The sequence below is a fragment of the Ambystoma mexicanum genome, chromosome 6q (genome assembly GCF_040938575.1).
Source record: "Ambystoma mexicanum isolate Mex_15411 chromosome 6q, UKY_AmexF1_1, whole genome shotgun sequence".
Lineage (NCBI taxonomy): Eukaryota > Metazoa > Chordata > Amphibia > Caudata > Ambystomatidae > Ambystoma > Ambystoma mexicanum.
The window spans coordinates 1,475,295,527-1,475,319,612 of record NC_090937.1 but is presented as its reverse complement, the minus strand read 5'-3'; the positions used below and the strand labels follow the sequence as shown (position 1 = coordinate 1,475,319,612).

Genomic DNA, 24,086 nt, shown 5'->3' with positions numbered 1-24,086 from the left:
ATATTATTCAAATTTCCCCGGCCTTGTGCATTACCTCTGCCTCTATTGTATCAAATGACCTGCTGCAGTAACACCCCTACTATCGTTTGCATCGCTTCCTTTCTCATCTCCAATGGGTACCCATTACATATCTCACTTGTTTTACTAACGTTCTTTTGTTCGACATCCATCGCATTGTTTCCCCTACCCATACCTGCAATCTTTGTTTATCGCCTATCTGTCCTGGTACCGGCAAATGCTTTGTACCACCTGGAAAAACTCTCGCCCATGATTTTTTCATATTCAACCTTGACGCGTCTTAATAAACGCTCTACTATACTATACTATAGCAAACATTTCATCATATCTGTCTTCCATTTCATTTTTTACTTCAATCAGTTTGTGCACATGTTTTCTTACATCCTCATCTCTTTGCTCACTGCGTGCTAACTTATTCAAATCTAACAACCGCTGTGGCAGTAAATTCCCAAGTATCTTTTTCCATTCTCGCACCACAATTTCCCCCATGCATTCCAACACTACCTGTCTCTCGTCTCTTCTGCGGTACCCATACAATGAGGCTAATACTGCCGTCTCATCATTTCCTTCTATGTACATTTCTGCCTTTTGCCGTAATTCAATCTTTCTCTCTTTGCTGATTGCGCTTCGAGTTACCCGTCCAAATCCTGTTCCTTCAGCCCCGCCTCTCGCCTCCCCAGTCTCAATCTCGACTTCGGGAGGGGCGGATGGTGCTGAATCTGTCTCTGCGGCGGGAGGTGCGGATGGGACAAGTGACACAGGTGGCATCTGTGACGGTCCTTGCTGGGTGTTGGGAAATTGTGTGTCCGCGGTCTGCGCTTGTGGGAGTGCTTGCGCTGTGGGCGGGGCTTGGGTTAACGCTTGCATGAGGGGAAGTGCTCGGGCTGCGGGAGGGGGTATGAGAGCTATTGGTTGGGCCCGCGCAGTCACTGCTGGCGTGTTTGGTTTCGATTTTGGTTTTGGGCCTCGACCCTTGTTAGTTAACAAATGTTCCATTAATTCATCCGCTATGTGTAGTTCCTGCTGCGGGTATATTCTGTCTATGTTCATCTGGTCCCGTCTCCCTTCCCGTCTTAGACTCTCAGTCCACCACTCCTCTTCCTTCTCTTCTGCTATCTCAAGCTTCGTTTTGTGCCTACGCGCATGCATCTCTCTACTCCTTAGTCGGAGCATCGCTTCCCTCCTCCAATCTTTGACGGTCTCAAAAGCTGCAGGTCGCGCTTTCTTTCTAATCAGCACCCTCTCTAGGTTATCTATCCTCCCCATCTCAAAACTACCATTAATTGGCCACTGATGGTCGGGTTGCTTTCTAGTTTGCCTATGCCAAATTTCACAAAATATCGCACGCACGCCATATTTCGCATACATATCATAAGCCGGCGTTCCCCCAGGCGGTGCACTTTGGCCATATTCCAAGGACTGTCTACCGCAGCTGAAAAGCCCCGCTAAAGTGGACAGTACTCCAGGCATGTTTCTTTAACCTTCCCCTTTGGTTAGCCACTTTTACCTGGACGTTTGAGTTTGCAAAATCAACACTCTACCAAAAATCAGGTTTCTCTTTGAATCGGGGAATGACTCACCTGATAAAACAAGTCGCCTGTTCTAACGCAACCTCTCCCCACGTCGTGTCTGCGCTTCTCTGGCTTCTGCCTCGTCTCGGGACCCTCGCCTCCTTTGCCCTCTGGCCCGGTACGTCGATCAGGGAACAGATGTGTGCAGATCTGCGGAAGGAATCTCTCCTCTCTTCTACAGGGCGCCCCGTACACTTCTTGATCCCGGCTCGACCGTTCCGTCCTCGCCGTTCTTCCGCCTTTACTCCGTTACAACGTATACGATGGGGCAAGTGGGGGGGGGTCCGTATTCGGGCACCATCTTGAAAGGGGCCCCTAGGGGTCCCTCATGCTATGGAAACAAGGCAATGACCATACACGAAAAGATGCGACAGACACGAGGTTTCAAATTCCCAATGCTAGGGTTTATTGCAAGCAAAAGATAGTATCAATTGGCCAATTCTGATCTCACGCCCCGCAACATGAGTTTCCTAGACCTCGAGGGACGCAAGAGAGCGAATTACGTACATCAGTTACATATATACAAAATGCATATCATACAATCAGCAAAGTCATGTTCAACACCCCTCTGTATTAAGTTCCTTTGAACTCGAGATGACGATGGACATATCCGACGAGTATGACGATTATAATGCTTTCGATGTCTATTCTAGTAACAATGTGCAATTTAGAAAGTGCGGAGGCATCTTTTAGAACACAGTGGGTCTGTTCTTGGAAGCAATCTGTACACGGGGGAAGAGCCACATTCCAAGCTTTGCTATCTATGAGGTACTATCCGTGTCCTGGGAGCTGACACGTTCTAAAGGGTTTTGCGAAGGGGGGGCTGTAAGAAAAGCATAATTCAAGCCTTTAACTGTATTATTCTAACATATTCGTACGAGACTGGCTGGCAGCTGTGAAGTGATTAAATGCCCTGCAGCTTCCTCCCAAGGCTACAGAGAGGGAGCGTGGGCATTCCTCTCTGGGCTACTCATGAGGAGTTTCAGCAAACTCTTCAGTCCGCGACCTTGTCCTTTCATATTCAGACAACAATGTTAACAGTTGAGCAGAGTAAGCAGAATCCGCAAGAATTGCAAGCTGCAAAGCAGTTTCTAGACAGAAAGCAATGAGCAATGGTTAACAAGCAAAATGGCGATTCTTGCTACATTTAAAATGGCCGCCCGTCGGTCAAGCATAGCAGTTTATATTTCTATAATTCGGTGCATAAGACGGTTGGCCCACGGCCATCAAGTTACGTCTATCATTCAAATAAAGGGTATTCATTTTCCAGATTGACAAGTGGTGTCACCAATTTCTTCAAATTTTATCCAGGAAAGGCCAGCTATCTGTCGATAGTTACTGAACACGCTAGGCTCCAAGAAAGCTTTCTTTATTATAACAGTAATAAGGGTGGTCTTTAAACCTTTTGAAACCACCTTCTGCTCTGATCCAAAGAAAGATTAAGAAGGTTAGTGATTGGAGTAACAAAGGACCTTCATAGATGACTAGAACCATTGCAGGTTTCACATCTGATTTAAAAATGAGATGGTTCCTTGGAAAGGCTAGCTAATATTGACAGTGGCTAATGGACATTGCTTCAGTTGATGAACTCCTGTAAGGCCTCTCATGATTCCATTCCAAGGCCCTTCCCCTAGTAACCTGAAGCGGGAGCCATTTGTTAGAATCGAGCAAGAGTTGTCAAAGGCTTCCGCCTTCCGAATAATGAGAAATATTTCACTCTGTTTTGTGATGTACATGAAGGCTTTGCCCTGGGTGTATTGCTTCAAATCTATAGTGATAAGCACCACCATAATGTTTATTATAGTGCCATATTAGATCCTGTGGAGGCTGGTTTACCATCTTGTTTATGTGCTCCGACGGCAACTGCATTATTAGTAGAGAAAGCTGATACGTTGGTCCAAGATAACCGAGAACACTGTAGCTGTGCTCATGCTGTTCTAGATTTTTGCAGCCAACCAGAAATATGCCTGTTTCTTCAATGGCAAAATGTTTTTATGTACAGTCCTACATTTCTGCCAAATGTTGCTACTTTTAGCTCATTGAGTCGGTGTCCTTGGGGTAACATTGTCTCCAACAGAGACAGCTGTTCATTCCTTTTATGTAAAGATGACTTTGAACTATTACATTGATAAAACGACAGAGGTTTGTTAAGCAAACAAGTTGTTTCTGGCCTTTGGCATGGCTAATCTGGGATTTATTATGAAATGGCAAATGGGCCTTTGGCTCCAGGATTTGAGCTTGCTCCATGGGAGCAAGAGCAATGAATACTGATGTTGCAAGATATTTGTCAAGCAGATAAGTGGATGGTGTCCCACACATTCAAGTATTATTGCCTGGACATGCAGACAAGGATGATAGAGGTCTGACGAGCACTTTTGTGATGCATTTTTAAATAAGCTAGGCCTCTATTTTTTCCATGTTCCTCTTTATGCATGCAGGGTTTTGGATACTTGGTAATCTCTTCAACACAAATCTCTAAAAGATGCAATTCTGGGAAACGAAAATGTTACCTATAAGTGTAGTTCTCTGTCTTGGGTATTTTTCATACTTTCACATGCATCTTGCTAGCCTACCCACTCCAGAGGCTCGTCTTTGCACATTGGCACTTCATCCTACTAGAATCGTAAAATGGCCCCCTTGAGCATACAGTCCTTTCACCTCTTTGGAGAAAGGTTTGAATGCCTGCTGTTAGGTGGATGGTCAGCACAATGTGCTGCATTTTTTAATTTGACAGGTAATATTCTGAGCATGTGAATCTATGAAACCTCGCAGCCACCCACAGGTCTACTGCCTTCAACTGCGTTGCAAACGTGACTATGTCTCTGACCACCACTGCAAACAATGCCATCAGACCCCACACCTTTATCAACAAGAGAGCTGCAGTCCTTTAAGCCCTCCCCCACCCCCCAGCACCGATTGCAGCCTCGGCACCCCTTCCTTCCCATGGCCTCATTCCCAGTCTCCCTCCCCACTCTCACCTTCCATCCCGCCCCCTCCTGTGATTGGCTCACTAGCTGTGTTTGCCAGGCCTTGTGCTCTGCAAGCCACTTTCCATCGGCATTGCAGGTGAGTTCAGGCCCTCCTGGGCCTCGAGAAAATGGAGGGCTGCAGTCCTTTAAGACCCCCACAGACCCAATTGAAGTCTCCCCTCCCATGATTGGTTCGATGCTGCTCTTAACTCCCCTTCACCGGGCAGCCATATGCCCGTGCAGCCCCCGAGGCAAAGGGCGGCTCCTATTGTGGCGGCTCCAGGTTGTGTCTGCAGGTGTCGGCAGCGGAAGCCAGTGGCCAGCCGTCAACCAGCAGCAACTACCAAGGTAGGTGGGGCATGGGTGGGAAGTAGAGCAATCGCTCTACTCCAGAAAGCCCTGCCACTCTACCTAACCTCACAACATAGTTTGCCAGGCTTCTATTACTAACCAGCTTCACAAGTGAGGACTGCTGAATTATCAACTGAGCTACACTGGGACAGTACTGTGAACACTAGACTGTGTCGCACTTTTGGGAACTGTTAATTTTGCCTTCAGCCACATCTAGAGGGTGTCACACTGGGACAGAACTGTGACTATTAAGATAGAACTGTGAATGTTACCTGCATCACTCTTAGGGAATACTCAATATTAGCAATCTCCCACTGTACATGTACTCTTAAATATAGGTATAACAAACCATCTGTGTCTGTTATAATAATAAACCTACTGTATCATATTCTGAAACCTGCTGCATTGTGAAACCTAGGCCTTGCTCCCACTATACAGGACTCTCATATCTAGGTATAGCCTCCATCATTGTGGTTATATGATGAACCCTGCTGCATTGTGAAACCTAGGCCTCTCTCCCACTATACATGACTCTCATATCTAGGTGTAGCCTCCATCGTTGCTGTTATATGATGAACTCCAGTGCATTGTGAAACCTAGGCCTCTCTCCCACTATACAGGACTCTCAAATCTAGGTGTAGCCTCCATCGTCGCTTTATGGTGAAACCTACTGAATTGTGAAACCTGGGCCTCTCTCCCACTATACAGGACTCTAAAATCTAGGTGTAGCCTCCGTCCTAGCCTACTGTGTTTGAAACCTACTGCATTGTGAAACCTTGGCCTTTCTCCCACTGTACAGGACTCTCAAATCTAAGTGTAGCCTCCATCTTTGTTTGTTATACGTGTGACTATGCATGATTTAGGTGTAGCCTTGTCCTTTGTTTACTATATATGAAACCTTCTGTATTGTGAGGCCTGGGCGCCTCTCGCATTATGCAGGACTCTCAAATATAGGCATTGAGCCTAATTTCGAATGTTAGTTGCGAGACATATAACCCACTAACAAAAAAGCTTAGATTTATTTCTGCATACTCAACTTGCACAAAAACCCACAGAACCACCCCTCGCACAGCAAATTGCACGTTCTTCACAACATCAAACACATAAGCTGCACCAACAGCACACATGGACTGACATCGACCCGATACTCGCACCCAAGCTCAGTGCATGGTGAAAACCAAACTGAATTTGCCAACAGGACACCACTTCTCTCACTATCCTACTCCCTCTTCACCCTACTAAGCAACCTCACCTTCTCTTTTGCAGATCCGTTGGTGACGGTGCATAGTACAAATACCTTTAACATTAACAAGTCCATGCCCCACCTCCATCAAGATCTCCTACATGGATTATGTCATCACGGCACACAATAGCACTTGGCATCCACCTACCACTGAGACAATCCCACCAACAACTGCGTGTTGTGATCATAATGCCATAGCTACCATGATTGGTGATGTTAATGTTCCATTCGAAGGGATTGTGTCCTCCGACGTATTCCTCATCTTAGATATCTCCTTCCAGCTCTGCTGGCCTCGGAAAATGTTTTCTCTCTCTAGAGGGCGCTGCGCGTCGACGTCCTTCGAGTCGATGTCCCTCGACAGCCGCCGTATCGACGTCGACGTCATCCTGCCTATAAAGGCCGTGCGCAGCGTCCGTTGCTCAGTTCCGTTTTTCCGCGCTTACTCAGTGCCTCGGAATACCGTTGCTCAGTTCTTGTCAGATTAATACCTAGTTACCTCGAGTTATTCGATCTGTACTCGATGGCTTCCTCATCGGAACCGACAACTCCTCGATCCGGCTTCAAAAAATGCCGAGATTGTGGGAAAAAGATGTCGCTGACTGACCCTCACAGAGTTTGTCTGTGGTGTTTGGGAGCTGAACACCATTGTTCGGAATGCGAGGACTGTATGTCCATGACAGCTAAGGCCCTGAAGGAGCGTAGGGGGAAGCTGGAGAAAGGTAAGACTTTTAAAGCTTCTTCTTCGTCGACGAAGTCGAGACACTCGTCTCCTCGTCACCATTCGCGCTCAAGGTCTCGGAGTGGGTCCCATCACTCCTCGAGATCGAAGCACTCGAAGAGGAGACGTCGAAGATCCCCTTCTCCGTCTTCCTCTGTTTCGCCAAAAAGAATCCCTTGCCCCACGAAACATAGTTCCCGGGCTGAATGGGAGGAATTCCGCAAAAATATGATGAGCGTCTTCGAGAAAGCGGCCTTGACCCCCTCGAAGACTGCCGAGAGCGATGCTCTGGTTGAAAGACCCGAAGGTCAAAAACGCCGCGAGTCGCAGTACCCGGCGAAGGAAACCTCTCGAGCGCGTCTCGAACCCTTGAGTAGGACTATGACCTCCAAACCTTCCTCGAAGGTTCCGTCGACGCCGTCGACGAAGGTTCCGTCGATGCCATCGACGAGGGTTCCGTCAACGCCGAGGTCGGTGTCTTCGACGCCGTTGTCGAAGGGACCTTCGACACACGGGTCTGTCGACTCGACGCCAGCTTCGACACCGGCGTCGACGCCAAGAAAAGTCACGGTTACGACACACCCAGTGACTATCCCCAGGTCCTCGACGTCGATGGCTTCGAGATTGTCGAGTAGAATTCCAATTCTGTCGACGTCTTCGAGGCCTCCGCCTTTGTTTTCGACGCCACGTTGGAAGCCTTCGACGTCGGCGTCGACGACATCGACGTTTTCGAGGCCGATAATGACAAGTTTGGCACCCTCTGCCTTGGAAATGGGATTTACTCCCTTTATGAGTTCAGAACAATTGAGAACTATGTCCTGAATCTTGGAAGAGGGTGAATTGTCTGAACAGGAAGACACATTTGAGTTGCAGGGACCTGTAACCCCAATTAGAGAGGAATTTTCCTCTGAAGAACGCAGGTTAAAGGATCTTCATGATTCCTTACATGAGGCAAGTGGATTAGACACTTCCCCTGAGGTGGAGTTTGCTAGGCCAGACCCGGGGGAGCATGCTGAAACCCCCTATAGAGCCTTAATGGCCAGGATCACAGAGTTCATGGGGTGGTCTGCACCTTCACAATCTTTCCAACAAGATGACCTCACGGATATTCTTGACAAAGGCCCACAGGAGGATCCTGTGGTGCCTTTTCATAAAGCTCTTCAGAGGAAGATCATGACAAACTGGGAAACCCCAGATGTCGTACCAGCAGTAAATAAAAAACTGTCTACAAAGTACAGGGTATCTTCTACAGACCCGGAGTTTTTGTCTAAAAACCCATCCCCAGAAAGTCTGATGGTACAGGCAGCATCCTCTACCGATGTCAAGACAGCTTATCCTACCGTCCCACAGGACAGGGACGATAAAAAATATGATGCTATGGCAAAGAAAGTCTTTTCAGCATGTAGCATGGCGTTAAAATCTGTGAATGCTACTTGCACCCTTGCTAGGTTCAGCCATACACTTTGGGAGTGTGCTTCTACAGCGGCTGACTGCATCCCGGAGGGAGAAGAAAGGGATGCGTTCCTGAATATTATACAGGACGGTAAAGACGCTATGTGCGAATCCCTCCAGACGGGCATTGATTCGGCTGACAGTATCAGCAGAGCAATGGCGGCAAGTACATCAACCAGGAGATTCGCTTGGTTAAGAAAGTCTGGTTTTGCCCCAGATGTGCAAGCCAGACTCTTGAACATGCCATTCGATGGCTCTTCTTTGTTCGGGAAAAAGGCGGATGACAGTTTAGAGAAACTGCAAACTTCAAAAGCAGCAGCTAAATCCCTAGAAGCTGCAATCCGTCAGACTCCTTTTCGTCCCACAGGAACCTCTGCGAGGGGCAAGTCCTTTCGCTTCTACTCCGCATTCAGAAGAGGTAGAGGACGACCGGTTCAAAGGGGACAAAGAAGAACTACCCGAGGTGGACGGGGTAGATATTCAAAAGCCGCAGCAACAGCAGGTGCCTCTTTACCATCGGCATCTGCATCAGCCGCCCCAAAACCACTCTGAGGACTTCCCTCACAGGACACCTGTAGGAGGCAGGTTGACTCAACATCTGGCGGTATGGCAGGCTATCACGTCAGATGCTTGGGCATTGGAAACAGTTGCCCAAGGTTACTGTCTGCCTTTCCTACGTATACCTCAGAGTCATCCACCGGGGATCAGCTCTCAGAAAGCTCCAGATCCGCTCCTCTTGCAGGAAATTTTGGACCTGCTAGAGAAAGGTGCCATAGAACCGGTACCTGTAGCGGAGAGGAACAAGGGCTGGTACTCCCCTTACTTTCTCATTCCAAAGAAAGACGGAGGACTGAGACCCATCTTGGACTTGCGAGAGTTGAACAAATTCCTCAGAAAAGACAAATTCAAGATGGTCACTCTTTCTCAGATCCTCCAGGCCCTTCAGTTCCAGGACTGGTTGGTATCTCTGGACCTTCAGGACGCTTATTTCCATGTGCCTATCCATCTCAAACACAGGAAATACCTGAGGTTCGCAATTGGCAACTCTCACTATCAATTTCGAGTGCTGCCATTTGGGCTGACCTCCGCCCCGAGGGTCTTCACCGAGTTAATGTCGGTAGTGGCTGCAAGTCTAAGGAGGGAAGGTATTCACGTCTACCCCTACCTGGACGATTGGTTGATCAGGGCTGTTTCTTCGGAACAAGCTCAGATCCAGCTAAATCACGTGTGCCACTTCCTTCACAGACTGGGCTTCTCCCTCAATTTAAAGAAGTCACAAATGATACCATCGCAGAGACTCCAGTTCATAGGAGCGATCCTGGACACTTCCCTGGGAAAAGCCTCGCCACCAGAGGTGAGGGCTCAAGATATTCTACAGATGGTCACCAAGTTCCAACATGCCCAACGTCTCCCAGCCTTCGACTTTTTGAGGTTGCTAGGCCTCATGGCTTCCTGCATTTTCCTAGTGCCAGAGGCTCGCTTGAGAATGAGATCCCTCCAGTGGGCACTGAGGACTCAGTGGTCACAATTCTCAGGGAGAATGACAGATCTTCTTCAAGTTCCCGACAGAGTAGCTCGAGACCTTCAGTGGTGGGCCTGTCAGGAGAACATTCTGAAAGGAGAACAGTTTTGGCAACCCTGGCCGGAGATAACAGCAGTCACGGATGCCTCACTCACGGGGTGGGGAGCCCACGCCAACGACTTGACCATCAGCGGTCGTTGGTCTCCATCGGAGTCCAGACTACATATCAACCTGTTAGAGCTGAGAGCCATCAGACTTGCGCTGAAGGCGTTCCTGCCAGCTGTACAAGGGAAGAACGTCCTGATAATGACGGACAACACGGTGGCCATGCATTACCTCAACAAAAGAGGAGGCGTAGGACCACTACCCCTGTGCAGAGAGGCGATGCAGCTCTGGTTTTGGGCAATCCAAGAAGGAATCTCTCTATCGGCAGTTCACCTAGCCGGAGAGAAGAACTTGACAGCGGATGCTCTGAGCAGGCAAAGCACAGTCTCCCACGAGTGGGAACTAGCTCAGGAAGTCCTTCAAGAGATCTTCGCCCTTTGGGGAACCCCTCAGGTAGATCTGTTCGCCACCAGCCTAAACAGGAAATGCGACCTGTTCTGCTCAAGGGAATTTCCCCCGAGAGGAGCTCTGGGAGACGCGTTCATAGTGGACTGGGAGTTTCCGCTTCTGTACGCGTTCCCACCGGTCCCTGTCATTCCTCAAATGATCAGGAGGTTGAGAAGATTCCGGAGAACCATGATCCTAATTGCCCCGGATTGGGCCAGGAGAACGTGGTACCCGGACCTTCTAGACTTGTCTATCTGCCCTCCAATTCGACTTCCACTCAGAGAGAACCTACTCTCACAGAAGGGAGGTCAGGTTCTCCATCCAGACATCAAAACCCTCAACCTTCACGCTTGGCTTCTGAAAGGCTGAGGTACAAGGATTGGGACCTCCCTGATGATGTTATGGAGGTGTTGCTTTCGGCAAGGAGGCCAGCAACAAAGTCTTTATACCGCTGCCGTTGGAACAGATTTTGCAGCTGGTGTAGAGAACAGAATATCGACCCTTTTTCATGTGGTACACCAATGGTTTTGTCCTTCCTACTATATTTGGCAAATTCAGGCCTTCAAGTTGGCACCATTAAGGGCTATCTCGCAGCGCTATCCACCTTTAAGCGTACTGCGGAAGAACCATCCTATTTCAAATTACCCTTGGTAATACAGTTTCTAAAGGGGTTAACCAATGTTCATCCCCCCAAGACCATTCCAAGTTCCCCTATGGGATTTAAACTTAGTACTAACTTTCCTGATGGGCACACCTTTCGAACCTCTCCATTCTTGTTCGTTAAGATTCCTTACCCTTAAAACTGTTTTATTAATAGCACTTACATCTGCTAGAAGGGTGAGCGAATTACAAGCTCTTTCTTGTAAACCCCCTCACACAATATTTCACAAAGACAAAGTTGTCCTGCAAGTGAAGCCTAATTTCCTCCCAAAGGTGGTTTCTGAATTCCATATCACTCAGAAGATTACCCTACCATCTTTCTATCCTCCTCCTCACCCGGGGAAAGAGGAAGAGAGGTTACACAGGCTAGACCCTAGGAGGGCTTTAAGTTTTACATCAGTAGACTAGCCAGGATAAGACAGGCAGACCAGCTGTTTGTAGGTTACGCAGGTCACAAGCTGGGGTTACCAATAACTAAGCAGACCATTTCCAGATGGATCATTCTAGCCATTCTGGAATGTTATAAACTGGCAGGGAAAGAGCCCCCTCAAAACATTAGGGCTCATTCGACCAGAGGTATTGCAGCTTCATCGGCCCTCAAAAGAGGCGTGCCGGTTAAAGACATCTGTGCAGCCGCTACATGGTCGTCTGTCCATACCTTTACACGTTTTTACAATTTGGATTCCTCCTCCAGTCAAGAGACTAGGTTTGGAAGGGCTGTACTGCATTCTATTCATCAATAGAAGACAGCGTGAAGTCAGTACTCCCTCCTCCGATAATAGAATACTGCTATGGGAGCCTATCTAAGATGAGGAATACGTCGGAGGACACAATCCCTTCGAAGAACAAGTTACTTCTTACCTTGTAACGTTCTTTCGATGGGATGTTCCTCCGACGTATTCCTCATCGACCCTCCCATCCATCCCCGCAGTTCTACTTCCCTTGTTGTTGCAGCTTAAGCTCCTTCAGGGTGATTAGTTTAGTCCAGAAAGTATTATTGTGGGCTACAAAACGGAACTGAGCAACGGACGCTGCGCGCTGCCTTTGCAGCGCCCTCTAGGGAGAGAAAATTTTCCGAGGCCAGCAGAGCTGGAAGGAGATATCTAAGATGAGGAATACGTCGGAGGAACATCCCGTCGAAAGAACGTTACAAGGTAAGAAGTAACTTGTTCTTCTCAACTATCCTCTGCTTTTGATACCGTCAACCATGCCATCCTACTCAATCGCCTCTGTGACCTCCTGGGTATCACTGATCAAGCCCTGGCTTGGTGACCACCTTTCTCAGTGGCCAACCCTCTCAGGTCCAACTGCGGTCTTTCCTCTCTTCTATCTCTCTCTACTTGTGGTTCTCTCTCTCTACTTGTGGTGTTCCCCAGAGGTCTAACCTTTCTCCCTGGTTTTTCAACCACTACCTGGCACCTCTCACCCACTGCATTGCTACTTTCTGCTCCAATTTTCAGTGTTATGCGGATGACACCCAGCTCTGTTTGAGGCTCCCCTCAGCCACCTCTGCTCCTTCTCTCACCAAACTGTCTGGCCGCAATTCAGGAATGGTGTGCCGCCAATGATCTTTGCCTCAATACCAGTAAGAGTGAAATCCTCCTCATCGGGACACCTGCTCCCTCCTTTCCTCTCTCTCTCTCTCTCTCTGGTCGCCCACTCTGGACTCTCTTCCTGCATCTTCCTGTGAGGCTAATAACCTTGGTGTCATCTTCGACTCCACCCTCTCCTTCTCTTCTCAAATCTCTGACGTCTCTAAGTAGTCAAACTATCAGCTGCACCTGCTCAGAGGTATTCTTCCTTTTCTCCCCTTCCCACAGAAGCTCACTGTCTCCAGAGCCCTGGTCCTCTCTAGGCTGGACTACTGCAACAGCCTCTTTTTAAATCTGCCTGCCTTTACTCTTTAACTTTTACAACTTATCCAGAACAGGACTGTGAGACTTATCCTTGGCCTCAAGCCCAGGGATCATATCTCTCCAGCTCTGAAATCGCTTCACTGGCTCCCCATGGCTGCAAGGATCAACTTTCGGACCCTCTGTATTGTCCACAAGGCTTGTTGGGTCCTAGGCCTGCTCTACCTCCAACTTTCTCTTCCAAAACATCTTCCTTTTCGAGCTCTCCGCTCATCCACCTCCAAATCTCTGAGGGTCAGACGCTTCTGCAAGCAGAGAGTTGGGGCCAGATTTATATCTTCATCTGGGGCTTCCCTCTGGAACATCCTCCCTGCCTCTCTCAAACTTGAGCAGAACCACCTCCGGTTCTGGAAACAGCTCAAGACCTTCCTTTTCACTTCCGCTTTCTCTCTTCCTCTCCCCTGCTGATGCACCCGACTGCTCTGCGCACTGGTCACCTGATCAATCTCTGAACTCAAACACAGGCTCCTGCATGTCCAGTTGCCCTTGCACTGCCTGTGGACTCTCCAGCACTTAAGGGTCTGTATCTGCAACACTACAGTACCTTATCTCTGCACTTCTGAGCCACCCGCTGGCTGCACTTGTGAGTTAACTGCACTTCCCCATTCCCCTCCCCCCCTGGCACTTCTCCCTTTCCCAGCACTTGCGTGATCTAAATGACACAAGGCCTAGCATGATCGTTATTTTGTCCTCCCTCGTTTCCCCCTCCTTGTCATGTCGTACCTGGAAACACTGTGTACAGGCGTGTTATAAATGCCACATCGTATCATACCCATCGGAGCAAATCCTTTTTACACACATTTGTTTCCAGCGATGCACCTCTAAGAGAAATCATTTCATTAATTACTGCACCAGACTTGGCAAACAATGTCTGTGTGGCCCTTTCCTCTCAAATGTCCCAGCTCTGTGAAAATGTTGTGTGCATTATGTGTAAATAGAAAATACATGCCAATGAAGAGCGGGCACTTCATACAGATGGGCTTATAACAAAGGCTGTGAACCCAGTGAGAACTAGAGGACAGTTAGAGAGCTTTTAAGCCCATCAAGAAGAAAAAAAGGTAAGTTTAAAAAAAAGTTTCACTGTGTCGTGGTAAAGGGCGCAGTTTGGGGGCATTGAGGGCGACATTATGCATAAATGGGGCAGCACAGGCATATATGAGATGGACTGAGGGATTGTATGTGTGCACTAGCCGCATGAAAGTGGGGCAGCCCGGGCATATGTTGTTGAGACAGGCCTCATGCTTTTCTTTGGGGAAAACTAGCATCAATGCGTGTTCCAAATGCTACTGTGTAATATTGGTGACCTGGCATCATTTGGAGTGTTTCATGTGTTGCCTTGCAGAACCAAATATGTAAATTCTATGTATTGTTCATTTTTATAAGAATGTGTCCTTCAAATGCATAATTTGAACCTATAATTAAAAAAAAGTGTAAGTGGAAGAACCAACCTAAACCTTATTAGATTAGTTCAAGTATGCTTGCTTGGTGCACTTTAGGTAACACATTTCTACACCCCTACACTTTAAAGCCTAGGACATTGGCAGCTGGTGAATCTGTAGTGATATTGTCTGGGTGGGTCATGTGAGCTTCAGAAGATGGCTGATTAGTTCTGCTCCCTTTTCCATAGTAAGCCCACACACTTCTGCTACGTTGTATTCTTCTCTACCTAAATGGAAGCCACTACAATGACTGATTCTGTTACATTTATAAAGACTGTGTTTCCCATGTCTGGTAGTAGTAGTAGTAGTAGTAGCTAGTTACTGAAGTGAACAATGGAGAGTGTGTGGAACAGTAAGCAGTGGGGATGCAGTTCTAAAAGGTAGGGGACTCTGCTAAGCCTCCCTGTTCCAGCAGCAGAAAGTTGAGGACAATATCTGGAAGACCCAAGGATACACTGGCCTTTGCTTTTTGGGATTGCACTTCCTGAGCATTGATGAAAGCTTGTTTTAGACGACGCAGTAGTCCTTACTAGGCATAAAACCTGAAGGGTCACAGCACTGCACCTGTTCAAAACTCTGGGTAAAGTTGCTGGCATGAACATTCTATACCGATGAGATCTATAATATTTCATATTTGGCAGTGAATTTGTTGCTTGTTCGCAGATTTTGTTATTAGTTTCCATAGAGGGCTAACTATTGTAGCTTAGGCCTTCAAACGTCAAGGTCTATTGAACTTCTGGCGACTTCATTTGTGTTTCCTGTAGTGAAAACTGCCACTATTCGATTATTTACAGCTCCTTTTTTTTATTTTTAGGCCCACGTGCTACTGCTACAAAGTCAAACTCGCTACATCCCCATACAGAGAAACCCAGACAGGATGTGAAAATTGATTTGCATTCCTTGTCTGAGAATGCAATAGAAAGCAATGACTCTGATAAGTACTGCAAGCTTTGTAGCGCCCAGTTCAACAATCCATCAATGGCTCAAGAGCACTATGGCGGGAAAAGGCACACAAGGAACGTTCATCGTCAACGGATGATGGCAGAACTGAGGGATGAGGAGGCTGTCCTTTCAGATTCCAGTGCAAGTGGTAAGCAAAGAGTTCCAGGCCTGTTCTGGTTCAGAACCATGGCCCTCTTTCAGTAGCCAGTTGGTGGATTGTAATCAGCCCTTCGTGTTGTCTCTATTTTCAGATCATCAAATGTCTCTCTAATTTTCCTCAACCCATCCTTCTAAGATTGTGTAAAAGCTGCGCAATCAGATGGTTAAAATATGTCTGACAGGAAAACTTTTTGTTTTGGAATGATCCCTGTATTATTTTGATGGACATTTTGTGGAGGGCAGACTAGGTCTTGGGGGGCTTCTGAGCACTCAACAATATTAAAGGCATTCATATAAAATCAGCTAAATGCAACATTATGATCAGAAGTAACATGTGTTAAGGTGTATGTTTTCGCATCCTCTGACCATGTCCTTTAACTTTGGGAAATGGTTAAGGGAGAAAGGCTAGTAGGTCTAGGTGTACATCATTATGAAGGTAAACCTAGAGTCGTGAGGTGTGACCTCATGTATTAGAACAGTCAAGAATTGATGACTACGCAATTGGATGCAGACCAATGTTGCTTGCAGTAAGGAATACTGTGAGTAATGGAAGGCAGTAGAGGAAGCATACTGAAGGATGAGTAAAGTGAAGTCATTTTGGTGCTTCATGAGGGTGCTGTGGGGCCAACATGGGCATCCCCAAAGATGGGGTAACCTTTGTGATCAACTACGGGTATAATAGCGAAGGAGTCATGCAAAGTTCACGTGAGGGGATTGCCAGGGTGAATCAGCCAGCAGGAGTTCCCATATAGGTAGAATCCTTGGACTCCTCGAGTCCAGCAGTGGGGACTCTGTGGGCATTACATACAAGCTGAAAGAACATGCTATGTTACTGAAATAATGTTCAATGCTCTGTTCTTTTAACAGTTGGCGTGAACATGTACAAATGTCCCGTTTGCAGCCTCACGTTTACATCTATTGAAATGTACCAGTCCCACATGCAAGGAAATAAACATCAATTTAAGTAAGTGTGTTTTTATGTCAGTTTTCAAATGTACTAGCCCAACAGTGTTGTTTAGGTATCTGGGAATGTCAACACCTTTCCAAACACCTGATCAAATGGTTCAGAATCTTATTTAAGAGATTGTAAACCTGTGGCCTTGTATGCCATAGCTGACAAACGTAAGCACAATGATATCAAGAGCAATCACCTGGTTTTACCTAGAACCCATGGAGGTGGCCGTGTTTCCTGCATGTACAATTATTTGGATCTCTGCTTGTCTCAGGGTGACAGGGCTCTTGTCAATGATGGATATTTCTTTCACAAAATGTGTGGAAGAAACAGGACAATCTTTCTGGGGCAGTGGAGAAAATGTGCAGACCTATCCCACTGCTCTTACAGAGCCTATGTTACAGCATTGCAAAGGGAACAATTCATTGGTAATTCATTAACATCCGCAAAACATTTCTAACTAATATCAATAAACGGGACTAGCACACAGGAGCACCAATCAATCCATGTGCTATCGTGTCCACTGGGGCAAAATATTAAAGGCATGGGATTTAAGCTTCACCCTTGCATTCAGTGTTTCATTACTCAGATGCTTACCTAGTTAATTTCATGGCAAGGTGTCTCTATGATATGATATGATTAGTCATATATCGAGGACATAAATATGAACTCGAATAATGAAATCAAGTCTGATTGTTGAATCGTTTCCTGATAGAAGCTGATTGCTAATATTTTATTGTTAATGGTTCCTGTTGATCAGATCTTTTATATTTTTTTTCCTTTTAACAACAAAAAATGTTAAGATATTTGTTAGTAAGAATTTATACTATGGTCTGAGTCTGGACCGCTTTTTGGTTTTAAACTTGCTGTAATTTGTGAGAATGTACCTAATTTCGTTTTTTCTGATATGTGTTAAATTAAATGGTAAAAGTTGATTATTTCAGCTAAAACAATTTTTAAAAAAAGTCTTTTATAGCACTCCTGCACACAAGTGTTTCTAGGTGTGACAAGACAAGACAGAAGGAGGACAAAACAGCTACAAGCTAGGCCTTGTGTCATTCAGATCGCGCAAGACGGCCTGAATTGTATGGTCATACCCACGTAGAATCCCATTTGAGAAGCTTGATTGGGTCATTCTAGAACCCTTTCTGTACCTCTAGCTGCTAATGAGAAACTATAATGCATGGCGTCAAATGCACACCTGAACGTATTTCCTAAGGCTTTTTTTTTTATTCGGGTCCATCTGACAACGATAACATGGTACAAGAAACATTCAGTCCAAGCGAACCACACTTCTAAGGACAGCTTTCCAAAACTCTCTGGCTAGCCGATAGCTTAAGGATAATCATTTTAAGGTAGATTGTGACATTGCCTGGACTTCTCTATCCGGAGCGCTCGACTGCTGCATCTATGACTCAAACGTGACTGCATGAAATTCATACGAACACTTAATTCCCCTATGTGTATTGTTTGAATTTCAGATTGCCACACATGCTCCTACATCAATCTGCCCTCTTATTATGCACTTGTTTTTTTCTACAGACACCTTCAGCACTCTCAAGCATCCTGCCGGTGGCATGAGCTCTAGATAAAGTACATATAACATTTATAGTAATTGATCGGTTAACAAGAGCTCTTCTGACATATCTTTGAAGAGGTATAGCCTACAACCAGATCAGCGTCTTCCTAGGAAATATAAGGGGGGAAATATTTGAATTGATACACTGTTTAGGTCTGAGATTTTTGTTGTGAAAAGTAGTATTGGCAAAACCAGTCTCAAACAATATAATTTTAGAAAGTAGCAAAGAGAGAGACTGTTTATTGAATTGCAAAACCATAATGACATAGAACAGACAGCGTCCACTCTTCTACCTTTAAGCAACAACCTAACCTCCAGCTGCAAGACCCCGACTTTCATAGCATATCTAAGCAGTAATAAATTGAAACCAAAACCTAGGATATGATATGATATGATAGGTTTTTTATAACGCGCTTAATACTCGGAGGTTTCTAAGCGCGGACCCGGGGATCGAACCCATGTTGCTCTGTGTCATCTTGCTTCCAAGGGGAGCACGTTGCCCCTGAGCTATCCTCCCTAGACATAAAGAAAACACTAGCAGCTTTGTCGGCCCAAACAAGTCCTCCTTTGATGCATAGAATTGTCAATTGATGCAGGTGTACTTATCACACCCATCACCTGATCCAATACCTTCTAGAAATCCCAATCTAATGACAGCTACCAGTATTTTTTTCATTAACTCATACAAAACTACGTTCCTTCATTTCCTGGATGTCCTCATCATGTAACACCTCTGTTAGGTAGAATTTCATGTTTGTGCAATATTTCCCCCACTTGTGAGTCCCCCAGCACTTTTTGCTGGACTCCTGGCTTTTTTTATCAATTCACTTGAGTGAGAACCTTTTTCTCCACTCACTCAGTCTTTTACTCTACCTCTAGGAACCCTTTTCAACCCTTTTGGTTGTATCTTTTGGGAGTTATGCTTTCCTCCATCTTTTAAGGCATCTGCAATTTATTATTGCAGCACGGAGCAATTTCTGTGCAGTGTTTCTGGGGAGCTCTTTGAGCTGGCCTTTTTATTTTCCTTGTGATAACTACTGTTTCCAAGTATAGGGGGATACTTTCTATCCCACGTAACTTTTGTTTTGTGTAACCACACCCCACCTTATGGGGAGTGCTGAGGGCACACAGTGCCTTCTCTTTCCATTCCTCCTGTAATTTTCTAGTTACAGTGACAAGTTCATCTGAGTGGCTGGTGGCAGTGGATATTTCCTACCGACTTTTCGTGATTTTTACATGCAGGCTGCGGACGCAGCTGCTGTAAGCAGCACATGGGCCACCATTGTACTAAAATGGTGCCCGTCTTCTTTTTATGCCAACTCTTGATGACTTGTCCTTTCCTGAGCCTTCTTATAACTAGCTGTGTGGGGGAAGTATTGATAGTTCTTTTGTCTTTGGCAGGCTCCCTGGCGAAGGCCTGCCAAGGCTCACTGAGAGCCTCAAAGGGCAGGAAGTCAGGGAGGTGACAAACTCCTCTGGTCTTTGTCTTGCAGTGTGGCTGCCTGGATCCAGTTCGAACTGGGAGGCTGGCTGTCCTTTTGGACAATCCAGCCCCTAGATTTGCATGTACAACTTGAATGGCGATTTGTATGTTCCAGCCGTTTTTCCTGCATAAAGGCAAGGATCCTGGAGCAGTAAAGGAGAGTCGGCCCATGGAACGAATCTGAGGAAGGAGGACATCTGCAGCCATTTCCAGTGATGACTTCTTCCCCTGGACTGGTGGGCCTCTCGAGACAACCTGCATTTTGAGCCATCCCTCAGAGAGCTAAGACTGTCCTGGGCTGCAATTCCCCAATAACTCGGCTGCAACTCCATGGGCATCCTGCTGGATCTAAGGAGACTCTTTCCCGCCCTGAGACTTCTCCCCTTCCAAGTCGGGGACCGGGAAACAGGGAGAAGACTGCCGCGTGACATCCGTCGCTGATCCAAACCCTTTGTTGAGTCCCAATGAGCCAATATCGTGAAGATTGTCTGCTGGGCATCCTATCCAAAAAAGCTAATGGACTGCTTCTGCCAAAAGTTCCTTCTTCAGCCTCCAGGCCAAGAATCCGAACAGGAGCTGCTGTCGCTTCACCTGGAAACCTGCCAGTGACATTGTCTTCTTTCTTCATGAAAATGTACTGTCCCGCTCCTAGGTACTTACCTAGGTGCTTTCTTTATTGAATCTAAGTTCTCCTCAGCCTTCTGAGATGCATTGGGGTCGAGAACCCAACTGTGTTCTCCCAGGCAAAAGGACACTGGTCCCTGGGTCTACAAACCTTCGGGCGTTCTCGCTGACCTCCCTGAACCACCTTTTAACTAAACATTTTACTTACCTGCAACACGAAGAGTCCTGCTATTTTGGACAACTTTGACAGCATCTGCCTTCCTTTGTTTTACTGTCCAGGGGCCCTGGTTCCCCAGTGCCGCCTCTGGCTCCGAGACTCTTACTCCCAGACCGGTTGGACATTTTAAAGTGTAGACGGCCTAAAAGTACTTACCGGTATTTCAGAGGCTTGTGGAATCTGCTTAGATCACATGCTGTGCATAGGCCGACATCTAGTGGAAGCTGCAAAGTATTACAGTTGTTGTTTTCGAAACTCGAAAAAAGGGACGTCGACAGGGTGTGCCAGTAATACTATCCCTAGTGTGACGTCCACTGTACCCATGATCCCTCATGCGTCGAGGACCCTCAGATTGTTTTTTTCCACCATGTTAGACGGACAGGTATGGCGGAGTTCCTTCGGTGATAAGCCATTGACTTTTACATAATTACGATAGCATTTCTTTCTATCCTTTCTTCGACTGCCGAAACACCACGCCGGTGAAGAAAGAAAACTGCCCGTCCGAGACTACCGCAACGAAACGTTCGGCCCTGGAAGGCCGCCCTGGCCATCGGCCCACACAGTAGGGAGAGAGAGAGAGGGAGGGGAGAGGCCCTTTTAGAATGCATATTCTTCCCTTCCTACACTTGGTTCACCCAGCTGCCATTTCCATAAGCCATAATTATGGAAAATACAACATTTAAATTCTGCCCTAAGTGTAACCGTAAATTCCCCTGGGTGGACTAACACTTAGTTTGTGTAATTTGTGTCTCCCAAGAGACCACGTCGAAACGTCTTGTCGAGCGTGCAGGCTCTTCAAGCCTAAGATGTTAAAGGACCGCTCCACGAAACACTGGGCTCACTACGCCAGGCAACTCGAGGCCATGGAGGTAGAGGGAACCTTTAGCGATGGCAGCATCGCCATACTTTCGGACGGCGTGGGCAACGGAGTAGCTTCAGCTACCCAAGCGCAGAACCCCGAACCCGTTGGACAGGCCGGCGGCCATTTTGTGGGGACTACACCCGGCGACGGCAGCGCTATAAAAGCACACACCACCAAGCACAGAAGCCCCAGTCGACATTCGACAGACGCGTCGAATACTCGTCAACGTTCGACACCCCGAGAAAGGTCCACCGAGTCCAGATCGCCACACGACAGGGTTCAACCGTCAAAAGACAGCAAGGGTGTCGCTCGTAAAACTCCCTTCGAAGGCCGATCATCCGCGGATGAAGCCTCGGCTCCCACACCCGAAGTTCGACATTCTTCGTCAGATAAAGCGACAGGCCCCAAAAAGTCTGTGAAACACTCCCCTGGGCCCCAGGGTGGGGAAAACATCATAAAAAGTCCTCTAAGACCCCTCATAGGGACAAGAGCTCCTCTATGGAGAAGACATCACAAAAGGGAATATTATCCAAGCCCATAGAGAAACCTAAGGACACTAGACCTACAACTATACCTCCCACTGATGAAGACTTAGGTATTTCCCCTCAATCTATTGTGTTCCCAAGTTCAAAGGACTGATCTTCACAAGATATTGATAGTTATGCGAAGAATGACCTTCATGTCTAATTTTTATGAAAAAAAACCCAGATTACTTTCAAAGTTTCCACTCCTCCCACCCCAGCCCCTTCCGGCTCTCAAGCCTCTGCCTCACCCACTCATCCCCCTTCTAAGAGGTCTTGCTCTTATGTCCCCTTACAAAGTACGGTTATAGATTTATATGACGCCGAATTAGAACCAGAAGACCAGGAGGATCTCTCTTTTGTGGAAACATCTCACCTTCAACTTAATGAAGAGGATACAGATGAACTTTATTATGGGGATGATGAGGACCCAGAGGCAGACCAGGAGGCTAACATGTACTCCATAGATTCCCCTCTTAATCAAGACACTCCAGTGGTCGATTTCCCTGTCGATAATCAACCCGTCCTCAATGAAGTCTTATCCAAAGCGGTGGAAAACTTCCAAATTGACACACAGGAGGTACAGGAGGATGGAGACTTCGCTGAACAAATACTGGGGACAAAAAGACAGTAGGTCAGTTTATCCCGCTGTTAAAATCGGTACAATGACGGATACAGCCTTCCTTAGAAGCACCCAATCTCACAAGGGCCGTTAACCACAACAAGAAAGAGAGCAGGCACACCCCTTGCTTCCTCCGAGGTCCCACTGGATAAGGAAAGCAAAAAGATATATGCCATGAGCAGAAAGGTTGCTTTATCTGCAGCCTATCAAACTAGAATAGCCAACAACGCAACACTTTTGCCAAGTTATAATTGCCATAAGTGGGAGGAAATTTCTGCGTTAATTTCGTCCGCCCCAGAGCCACTTAAATCACAACTGGCTCAAATGGCAGCAGACGGAAGGGCCGTATCTACCTGTCTCCTCAAATCAAATTTCTGAGGGGACTATTATAAAAAGATATGCATGGCTTCGCCAGTCAGGCTTTAGGCCAGAAACATAAACGCTCTAATAAACATGCCAGTGGAACCTAATGTGCTCTTCGGCAAGGCTATGGAAGATGCACTTAAGACAGCAAAGGATGATTATGACACTCTAAAATCTCTACGTCAGCTCACAAACAAGCCTACTGTCAAAAGGGGTAACAGTAATTTTTGCCATTTTCGGGGCCAAAATTCACAAAGAGGATCTGGCTACAATCAAGCCTAAAGTTCCTATGGAAATAATCAAGGACCAGCCTTCCAAGGCTATCCCAGAGGACAGCGGAGGGGTCGTGTCGGAGCAGAGGCCCTGCTCGAAGTGGCACCCGACCTCAGAGCAAGTGACATTCCGCTCCAGGTACCCTCCCATGCATCTCCTGTCATGATCTCTGCTTCCAAAAGGTCAGGGTTTTCCCAACTCCCTTGGAAGCAGATCCATAACCCAGGTTCCGAGTGCCAACCAGTCCCAATTGGGACTTTTTGGACCCAGTCCTGGCGCCAGTGGCACCAGGCTCATAAATATGCCCAGTCCCAGCGCTGGAAGCGCCGGGCTCATAATGCTTGGGTGGACTTACCTGCAGCAGACCATGCTGCTTACTTGCCTGCCAGTTGAGCCTCTGATCCTCTTCTGTTTGGAACTACTTTTCCTGTTGGGTGGGGCAGGAGCCACTCCCTAGATTCAGAACACTGGAACTCTTCTGGAAAGCAGGAACTCTTTTCTTCCTAGGCGTGGCTGTGGAAGGAGACACCTAAGCACTACAGGAGGCTATTTAAACCACACCCGATGGATGAATCTTGCTTTGCGTTATTCTGCATCCTCTGCAGCAGAATGCTCATCGTGTCTCCTGCATCTGATCCTGGGCCTAAGGAAAAAGGCTTACCATCCTGAATCCAGTCTTCAGCAACACCTATAAAGACAAGAAAGAACAGGTTAGCATTACGGTCTTCAGTGACAGCTCTTCACTTACCTGGTCCATCGGCTGTCACCAACGCCTCGCGCTGCATTCCGGCATCTGAAAGACAAAGGCTTACCTACTCTTCGTGCGCTCCGGAGGTCTTCACACTGCATTCCGGCATCTGAAAGACAAAAGCTTACCAACTCTTCGCACGCTCCGGAGGCCTTCGGCGCTGCATCCCGCATCTGAAAGACAAAACAAGGTGCGTTTAAAGACATTGGGGAACTTTAATACTCACGTGCCATTACTCCTTTCCACATCTAACCCAGTGGGTATTCCGGCACCCTGCAGCCGCTCCGAACTTGTACCTGCAAAATAAAAAGACAGTTAGAGCGCATCGTGAAG

At 47.0% G+C, this 24,086-nt stretch overlaps 1 protein-coding gene across 9 annotated transcripts in view; it reads left to right on the top strand.

The window, feature by feature from the left end:
• Window positions 1-24,086, top strand: part of KRCC1 (lysine rich coiled-coil 1) — a 520,596-nt gene that overhangs the window by 330,192 nt on the left and 166,318 nt on the right. For all 9 annotated transcript variants that reach the window (XM_069632191.1, XM_069632194.1, XM_069632195.1 and 6 more), the window contains exons 5-6: window positions 15,223-15,498; window positions 16,377-16,473. In XM_069632191.1, coding sequence (XP_069488292.1) covers window positions 15,223-15,498; window positions 16,377-16,473 — 373 coding nt within the window. The remainder of the gene's footprint in view (window positions 1-15,222; window positions 15,499-16,376; window positions 16,474-24,086) is intronic.